Here is a 10,202-nt window from a genome sequence, read left to right on the forward strand (position 1 = left end):
AGAGAGACAGACAGACAACAGTATCTCCTAAACATTCCTATGATTCTGTTTCTTAGGATGGGTTCTCCAAGAATATTAAAAAAATTCAAAGGCCTTTTAGATTTTTAATAAGTCAGACAATCTTCTTTTTTAATATTTATTTATTTTTCCTTTTTGTAGTACTTGTGTTTTTTATTGTTGTTGTAGTTATTGTTGTTATTGATGTCATCACTGTTGGATAAGACAGAGAGAAATGAAGAGAGGAGGGGGAGAGGGGGAGAGAAAGATAGACACCTGCAGACCTGCTTCACCGCCTGTGAAGCGACTCCCCTGCAGGTGGGGAGCCAGGGGCTCGAACCAGGATCCTTACGCCAGTCCTTGCGCTTTGTGCCACCTGCGCTTAACAAACTGCGCCACCACCCGACTCCCTTTTTTTTTTTTTAAACCAGAGCACTTCTTAGCTCTGGCTAATGGTGGTGCAGGGGATTGAACCTGGGACTTTGGAGCCTCAGGCATGAGAGCCTCTTTGCATAACCATTATGCTATCTACCCCTGGCCATCAAATAATCTTCTAAGATCTCATTTTTAACCTTTAAAAAGCATCAATCCAGGAGTCGGGTGGTACCACAGTGGGTTAAGCACATGTGGCACGAAGTACAAGGACCAGCATAAGGATCCCGGTTTGAGCCCCCCGCTCCCACCTGCAGGGGAGTCTCTTCACAGGTGGTGAAGCAGGTCTGCAGGTGTCTGTCTTTCTTTCCCCCCCTCTGTCTTCCCCACCTCTCTCCATTTCTCTCTGTCCTATCCAACAACGACATGAATAACAACAACAATAAAAACAACAAGGGCAACAAAAAGGAATAAATAAATTAATTAATTTTTTAAAAAGCATCAATCCACACTTTTCAATCACAAAAGAACTGTTCAGATAGTCACTTCACTTTCACAGAATTTCTCTAAAACACACAGTAGGTATAAAACAAAAACTGAGATGCTCGCCCCTGACACATCAATTTATGATTTTTTGTTAAATGAACACTGACGCAAGTACTGCTGTTTACTTAAAAGTTATAACCCCCTACTTCCAAGACAACAATGGATGAAATAAGACTCCTAAGAAGTAACAATGGCCTATAGATAGAAATAGAGGCAAAACTAGGAAGTGCACAACTTCCTGACATGAGAGACAAATTTTTCTGCACAAAAAAAAAGCAATTGTTTCCTTTAGCTAAAGTGAACAATGCATTACTAGTTTTGTATGCAACAAGCAATAACTTTAGAGGTAATAACAAACGATGCTGGTATAAAAGGTGAAATATAAGTCTTAAGATACATATTAATTTATAAAATACTGACATCAACACAACTTTTCAAAGACCTACTTTTTCATAAATCAAGGCACCCTGAAAACCTGGAGTCTGACTCACTATTATTTCATATAGTATGGCCAGTTTCCAAGCCTTCTTCTAATACAAATATAAACACCCTTTTCCTCAAATTAACTACGCCAAGAAAAAATTGCTTATGCCTATGAATAGTTCACGTTGTGCCATCAATTTTAAATAATTTTAACACCCTATGAATAATGTACTTCCATATTAATCTGTAAGTCATATTTACCAGCAGTACCTAATTCAGTTCCTGTCTCCAAGACATCCAACTCAACGGCTGGAAAAGCCTTCTAAGTGTTCAGTTTGAGACTTTTTGACACCTCCGGCAAAGACACAAAACCTTAGAGATGAACATGCATCATTTCTCAGACATAATACACAAAAAGAAAAACTGATATTAGGACCAGGTGGTGGCCCACCTGGTTAAACGCACACATTACAGTGTGCAAGGACCTGGGTTCAAGCCCCTGGTCCCCACCTGCAGGTGGAAAGCTTTAAGACTGGTGAAGCAGGGCTGCAGGTGTCTGTCTCTCTCCCTATTTCTGTCTTCCCCTCCCCATGTCAATTTCTCTCTGCCTCTATCCAATAATAATAATAAAAAATTTAATTGAAAAAACTGATATTACTCAACAGTTAAGATTCATAGAAAAAAAATGTGCCTTACTTGTTCATTAACTTTCTTTTCTTTCTCCAATTCCTTTTCCATATCTTCTAATTCTCTGTCTTTTTGCTCCAACTGCTTTTCAAGTTGGCGAATTTCATCACGTAAAAACCGAGTGTCACGCCCACCTGCAGAATGCTGGGCCATCTTAGGGAACAGAGAACATGACACGTTAATTCCATTATATTTAAAGATTCAAACAAATCAACAACACAATCCTATCTTGATTTTTCGTGTGTATTACATAGCAGATTTATACCTGATGTTTATAGCTTCTTAGCTTAAAAACTCTCTTATAAAAATTTTAGTTTGGAGCCAGGTGGAGGCACACCTGGTTGAGTGCACATATTACAATGCTCAAGGACCTGGGTTCAAGCCACTGGTCCCCACCCACAGGAGGAAAGCTTTGTGAGTGGTGAAGCAGTGTTGCAGTTGTCTCTGTCTTTCTCCTTCTCTACCACCCCTTCCCTTCTTGATTTCTGGCTATCTCTAACCAATAAATAAATAAATATAAATTTTATTAACTATTGACTATAAGCTATTAATCTCCTCAATAAAAATTTTTAAAAAAAATTTAAGAAAGTTTGGTTTATGGGTTAATAGATCTTAAAACTTTTTCTGAACTACTCACAACTACAAAGAATCAGTTAGTGATTAATTACTTAAGCCCTGTTAAACCTGCCAACTAGCCTGCAAAAGTATAGGTGATAGATATACATATGGGCATGAACTATCTAGCCTTCTCCTGAGCTACAGGATATCAGGATTATCTTCCATTTGACTCCCAGTGCTCTCAACCAGCCCTTTCCATAAACCATGAACAACTAATATGGTCCAACAGAAATCCCCAGGAGAATAAATATGTTTTCTGCCCAGGGAGTTCAGGATAGAATCACAGCAGCATCTGCAACTTGGTGTCAATGGCTTAGTGAGTTTCTAAAGAAATCCTGGTTGTATTGCCTTGAGTTTCAGGTGATCTTTCATTGTTCACCATGTGTCCTGGAACCACACCTCTTCAGAGTCCTACCCAAACTAGAGAAAGACAGAAATAGGCTGGGGGTATGGATCAACCTGCCAATGCCCATGTCCAGGAGAGAAGCAATTACAGAGAAATAGAGGGGGGGAAATGATAGGGAAAAATGACTAGAAGGATTTGAAACCCAATTCTATCAGTACCCAGAGAGAGAGAAAAAAAAAAAGACATTTGGAAGTAGTAATAGTTTTAGATATGACTTAGAAAGGAAGAGAAGGCAGGCCCATAGAAAAAGGGACAGGGAGGCGGAGCTACGAGCAGCAGATCGCTTTCTCTCCTCTCCTCTCCTCTCCTCTCCTGGATCAACTAGGAATACCAGAGGAGACCACCCGGACCAAAACAGGACAGGACTAGAATGACCACAGGAACCCAGTAAATCACCCGTGAGTACAAACACGCGTGGCTGGTGACAGAGAGGAGAGAGGGGCCTAAGGAGAGATTAAGTGGCTGCTTAGTTCGACAGTTTGTCAGTGGAGACACCACCTCCAGTCTGCTCCACAACAAGGGGACAGCTGAAGGGAGGAGGAGGCTCCCCAGAGACTCACCAAGTACAACTCTGAGTCTCCATTGCTACTGCCCTCAGAGTCTGGAGCAGAAACAGGGAGGGACACCAGGGTACAGAGATCTGACCGGGAAACTCAGGAGAAGACCTATGCCTCTCGGTGGCATAGCTGAGGGGCTGTGAAAGTCTCTTTGCATAACCACTGGATTATCTCTGCCACACCCTGCTTTATCTCTTGGTCAGGAGTCAGTGATTAAGCCAAGAAGCCTATTGATAGTTTAAAAGCCCTCAGGCTCCCATAGCCTACAGGGGGAAAAAAAAAAGGCTTTTACACCACTGAACTCCAACTCAGGGATTGAAAAAACTGTTAACTTATATAAAATGGTTAAAACAACAAGAAAAAATATTGGAGACTCGAACCAGGACAAGAGTCCAGCTAAAAGTCCTCCAGAGGGTGAAGCACAAAACAACGAGTTCAACATCCAAACATTAGCTAAGGAAATAATAACAGGAGTGAGTAAAGAATTTGAAAAAATTGTAATCAGAAATGCAGGAACAACAAATGAGAATATGGAAGAAAATTCTAATAATCTCATGGTTATTAGAGAGCTGAAAGCTGAAATCGCTGAGCTAAGAAGGCAACTAACTGAACAAGCTAAAACAGTATCAGAGCAGGGCAACAAAATAGATGAACTCCAGAAAGCAGTAGAGGGCAGAGAGAATAGAATCAATGAGGCTGAAGACAGAATTAGCAAGATTGAGGATGAATTAGAGACAACTAAAAAAGAAGTAAGAGATCTCAAAAAGAGATTAAGAGATGCTGAAAACAACAACAGAGTCCTATGGGATGACTTCAAAAGAAACAATATACGCATTATTGGCTTACCAGAGGAAGAAAGAGAAGGGGAGGAAGAAAGCATTCTCCAGGCCATAATAGCTGAAAATTTCTCTAGTCTAGACAACACCAAAGACATAAAGATTCAAGAAGCCCAGAGGGTCCCAAACAGAATTAACCCAGACCTAAAGACACCAAGACATGTCATACTTAGATTGGAAAGGAATAAGGATAAAGAAAGGATCCTCAAGGCTGCAAGAGAAAAACAAAGAGTCACCTACAAAGGAAAACCCATAAGATTAGCAGCAGACTTCTCCATACAAACACTACAGGCCAGAAGAGAATGGCAAGATATCTATCGAGTGCTCAATGAGAAAGGCTTTCAGCCAAGAATACTATATCCTGCTAGATTGTCATTCAGACTAGATGGAAGCATCAAAACCTTCTCAGACAAGCAACAGTTGAAGGAAGCAACCATCACCAAGCCTGCCTTGAAAGAATTTCTGAAAGGTCTCCTATAAACAACCAGACCACCACAAATAGAACATATATCAAAACACTCTAAAACTCTACAAGAATGGCGTTAAAATATCTTCAATCTTTGATATCAATAAATGTCAATGGACTGAATTCACCTATTAAAAGACACAGAGTAGGAAGATGGATCAGAAAACACAACCCAACAATATGTTGTCTACAGGAAACTCACCTAACGCAACAAGACAAACACAGACTTAAAGTGAAAGGATGGAAAACTATCATTCAAGCCAATGGCCCACAAAAAAGGGCAGGAACAGCTATTCTCATATCTGACATTATAGACTTTAAAATAGATAAGATTAAAAAAGATAGGAATGGACACTACTTACTGCTCAGAGGATCAGTCAATCAAGAGGACTTAACAATTATTAATATCTATGCACCCAATGAGAAGCCATCTAAATACATCAAACTTCTACTGAAAGAGCTACAGCAATATATCAACAGTAACACAATCATAGTAGGGGACTTCAACACCCCTCTATCTCAACTTGACAGATCATCCAGGCAGAAAATCAATAAAGACATAAGGGAGCTAAATGAAGAGATAGATAAACTAGAACTATTGGACATTTTCAGAGTCATTCATCCCAAGAAACTGGAATACACATTTTACTCAAATCCACATGGATCATTCTCAAGGACAGACCATATGTTAGGCCACAAAGACAGCATCAGCCTATTCAAGAGCACTGAAATCATCCCAAGCATCTTCTCAGACCACAGTGGAATTAAACTAACACTTAACAATCAACAAAAGATTAGAAACAGTGCGAAAATGTGGAAGCTCAACAGTACACTTCTTAACAACTTCTGGGTCAAAGAGGAAATCAAGGAAGAAATCAAAATGTTTCGAGAGTTCAATGAAAATGAAGACACAAGCTATCAAAATATTTGGGACACAGCTAAAGCAGTCCTAAGAGGGAAGTTCATAGCTATACAAGCACACATTAGGAAACAAGAAAAGGCACAAATAAACAGCCTGATTGCACATCTTAAAGACCTAGAAGAAGAACAACAAAGGAATCCTAAAGCAACCAGAAGGACAGAAATTACTAAAGTTAGGGCAGAAATAAATAACATTGAGAATAGGAAAACCATACAAAAGATCAATGAAAGTAAATGTTGGTTCTTCGAAAGAAAAAGGGACAAATATATATATATATATATATATATATATATATATATATATATATATATATATATATAGAAATAATAGTCGACCCATATCTGTCACCTTGGGAGAGCCACTGCAGTTTCCAGTGGAGGGAATGGGGAAACAGAAATTTGGTGGTGGGAAAGGTGTGGAATTATTTCCCTGTTATTTTGCAATTCTGTAAGCCCAATATTAAATCACTTATAAAAATAAATAAATAAAAATTGTATCATACATCTCTTACTCTTATTTTTAGCAGATGGGCTTCTCTCTGACTTAAGTCCCAGATGCTAAAACTACCGACATAACAAATTTCTGTATACATTCCTTTGTTCCTATTACAAAGGGTGAATATCCTTTTTTCCTTTTATAGGTAAAAGTATTAGTATCATATTCTTCTCCATAGTCTCAGGAATCGCAATGTATTCCTTAAAAATATAGTGGGGGCCGGAAGGTAGTGCAGCAGGTTAAGCACACATGGCGCGAAGCACAAGAAACAGTGCAAGGATTCTGGTTCCAGGCCCTGACGCTCCCCACCTGCAGGGGGGCGGGGACGCCTTGCAAAAGGTGAAGCAGGTCTGCAGGTGTCTATCTTTCTCTCCCCACCTATCTTCCCTTCATCTCTCAATTTCTCTCTGTCCTATACAACAACAAAGTCAACAAAATAGAAAAATGGCTTCCAGGAGCAGTGGAGTCATAGTGTAGGCACCCAGCTCCAGCGATAACCCTGGAGGCAAAAAAAAAAAAAAATCACAGTAATAGTTAACCCTAGAGAATGCAAAAGGACATACCTCTAGTTCATTTTCCAGCTTCATTACTTTAGTTTTTAGTTGATTTTCTAGTAAACAAAAAATTACACATTGCTTAGTGAATAAACAAAAATGATTAAATGAATTCAATATTTAAGAACATATCGATCTTTTCCCCAAGACACTTACCAAATTTTGCTTGTTCTTCTCCAGCTTTTTCAACTTCTTCCAAAGCTAGTTCTACTTCTTGAGCTTTCATCTAAACAAACATCAAAAAAAAAAAAAATCACTATGTCTTGACACTAACATGTAAGTGCAAAAAATAACAATTTTGTTGTCTTCCTTTCCAAACACTTAATGCCTACAATGGCTGGTACAGGGAAACATTCCATAAATATTTGTTTCGAAGACTGATTTTTCTACTTGAAGTTATTATATTTTTAGATTTTTTTTTATTTATTATTATCTTTATTGGATAGAGACAGCCAGAAATCAAGAGGGAAGGGAGTGATAGAGAAGGAGAGAGACAGAGAGACACCTGCAGCCCTGCTTCACTACTCGTAAAGCTTTCCCCTTGCAGGTGGGGACTGGGGGCTGGAACCTGGGTCTTTGCACATTGTAATGCATGCGCTCAACCAGGTAGGCCACCACTCTGTCCCCATATTTTTAGATTTCTAAGAGTTGGATACACTGTTGATAATTATTTTTCCCCTTCAAGCTTTCTATAGCTGGAATGGCATTTTTCCTTTTACATTTTCTACTGTATTTGTCTAGTCATTATTCTAGGCCAGCATTTTATGTCCAACTTTTTTATGTTATTTCTAAATTGATCAATTCCCTTCAATTTGTCCTACCCACATAACTGGTTTATCCTGACAAAAATCCCTTTTTTATTTATATCAATGGTGGTTAAAAAAAAACCAGGGAAGTCAGGCGGTAGCAGAGTGGGTTAAGCGCACAGGGCTTAAAGCACAAGGACTGGTGGAAGGATCCCAATTTGAGCCCCTGGCTCCCCATCTGCAAAGGAGTCTCTCCACAGGTGGTGAAGCAGGTCTACAGGTGTCTGTCTTTCTCTCCCCCTCTGTCTTCCCCTCCTCTCTCCATTTCTCTCTGTCCTATCCAACAACAAAAACAGCAATAATTACAACAATAAAAAAGGGCAACAAAAGGGAATAAATAAATATTAAAAAAAAATGTTTAAACCATTAGTGATACCAAACTATATAAAACATTTGTTTCTTCTACAACCTATAATACATTTTCTGCATTAGTCGCCCCAATGTAAGAAAAAAATACATTTGTATTTCTTTCTCATTGGTAAGAATTTTCAACTCTAGAATCTCCTGAACAATTTACACCACTGCCTCCCATTTCACTGGAGTTACTCATTACTCGTTTCCTTTCTGTGAGATTTTCTCACAACTATCTCTTTCACAACTATCTCTTTCCCTTCTGGCAAATCACTGTAGTAATTATCTCCAGTTTTCACTCCAATCTCAGAATGTTAATGATTAACTAAGTACCTCCTTAATGTTATTTGTAAACATTCCTAGTCTGTTTCCTTCCACATTCTTTGAGAAACTTTAAAGCAGAAAGTAGCAACGCACTGCACTCCACAATTCTCAGTCTACATTTGAAAATATTTCCCTTTTTGAGTGTTGAGCAAGATATTGCAACCACGGAGATTATTTAAGAACGTATTCTTAAGTGTCCTCTACTAGTCAAAGCTATTGTTAGAAAAGACTGCATACAAACCTTCATTAGTGACTGAGTAACTCTGAAAAGGTGTATCACATTTTCTTGACTTTCACGTTTTAGTTCATTTACTTCCACCTATGTAAACAGAATAGCAACTATTTTATATTTTGTAGCCCTTCAGTAAAACATAAGGACACTTCTAGACAGTAATACTCAGTGATTTGGGGGAATATGGGGCTATATTAATATATGTATTTGGGCATATTTATCACCTTGGATATGGAAATCAGTAAATTATCTGCCAATTCTTCTTGACGAGGCAGGTCATCTGGATCAATTTTCATGATTTCTTTCCAGTTTACGTTAGGTGGCATCTTGAATTCTTTCACCACGGTTTACCTTCTGTAACAAAACAGGTAGATATTAGCATGTTCAAGGTAGACCGCATACTGTTTTTACAGTAATTTAGATTTTTTTTTTTTTTAGGTTGCATCATTATAACTCTGTAAGGTGTTAGCCAAGACCTAGGGCTCCTCAGTTGTATATTAAGATGTGTGAAACTGTAACCGATGGCACAAACGATCAGAGACTACAGTGGCTGAATGAACAGAGGACAGATAGATTGACCTTTGCTTGCTGGGATGAATGTGTGCATCACAACTACAACTGAATGTTTTCCTCCATCTGCCCTTTGCCACCAGGGCGCGGGATTATCTTCTGGTGCAAAGTGAAAGGATGGATAGTAAGTAAGAGGCTGAAAACTACCCCGTGGTGCAGACAGCAGGAACTGGAGGGAACGAGAAATAAATGCAAAAAAAAAAAAAAAAAAATCAGTGACAGAAATAAATGCTGCTGGAGTTGCAAACTAAGGATGCTACAGCCTATGATGGGCCTTGACACTTTTCAAGCAGCGGCAGCAGCAGCAGCAGCAGCAGCAGCAGCAGCAGCAGGAGATAAAGGTTTAGGGTGTGGGGAGGGGGACCCCGTTCAACACCATCCACCCACCTAGACCAAGTGTGTCCGCCAACAGCGGTACTTCATCGACTGCACCCACAAGGCGCGTCCCGCCACCACGCCTGCTCGCTCCCCAGCGCGGTGGCACCCCGGACACGGGTGATCCTGACAAACGGGCCTCTAGCAAGCGACAGCAGTGGTGGCTGCTAGGCGACACCATTTCCCAGCCCTACGCACCCCCGCCAAGAGCCAAGAGGCAGAGCCCCGGATGCAAAAGCCGCCTGCCTACATTTCACGACTGCGGTGGATGCTTTACGGTTTCCATTCCCCTCCGCCTTGACCCGCGTGTTGTACGCAGAGCGAAGACTACAAATCCCAGAGGGCCTTGCTGCTCGGCGGGCCCTCCCCCGGTGCATCTTGGGAAGTGGAGTCTCAGCAAGGCGAGGAGGCAGTTCCCGGCGTGCAACACGGGAGGCGGTAGCCGTGAGCGGGCGGGAGGGCGAGCGGGGTCTGGGCGACTCGGGGGCGGACGAGGCGGAGCGGGGGGCTGCGCTGCTGACCCGAGCGCGCTGGATCATGCGGGAGCCCGCGGTGGCGTCACTCGCCGGCCCGCTATTCCCCGGGTTTCCCTGAGAGGCCACGCGCACCCTTGCGGGAGCCGCTCCCAAATAAGGTCGGGCTGTCTGTCTGTCTGTCTGTCCGCG

At 40.8% G+C, this 10,202-nt stretch overlaps 1 protein-coding gene across 1 annotated transcript in view; it reads right to left on the bottom strand.

The window, feature by feature from the left end:
- Positions 1-9,777, bottom strand: part of LOC132539356 (centrosomal protein of 290 kDa-like) — a 39,844-nt gene extending 30,067 nt beyond the window's left edge. Inside the window, exons 1-6 of the mRNA XM_060193538.1 lie at positions 9,550-9,777; positions 8,817-8,946; positions 8,602-8,679; positions 7,036-7,105; positions 6,889-6,935; positions 2,035-2,178 (exon numbers count right to left, since the gene is read on the bottom strand). Of these exons, the coding sequence (XP_060049521.1) occupies positions 2,035-2,178; positions 6,889-6,935; positions 7,036-7,105; positions 8,602-8,679; positions 8,817-8,918 (441 nt within the window). The 5' untranslated portion in view covers positions 8,919-8,946; positions 9,550-9,777. The remainder of the gene's footprint in view (positions 1-2,034; positions 2,179-6,888; positions 6,936-7,035; positions 7,106-8,601; positions 8,680-8,816; positions 8,947-9,549) is intronic.
- Between the last annotated feature and the right edge of the window lie 425 nt (positions 9,778-10,202).

This window comes from Erinaceus europaeus, chromosome 7 (genome assembly GCF_950295315.1).
Source record: "Erinaceus europaeus chromosome 7, mEriEur2.1, whole genome shotgun sequence".
In the NCBI taxonomy this organism is placed as follows: Eukaryota; Metazoa; Chordata; class Mammalia; order Eulipotyphla; family Erinaceidae; genus Erinaceus; species Erinaceus europaeus.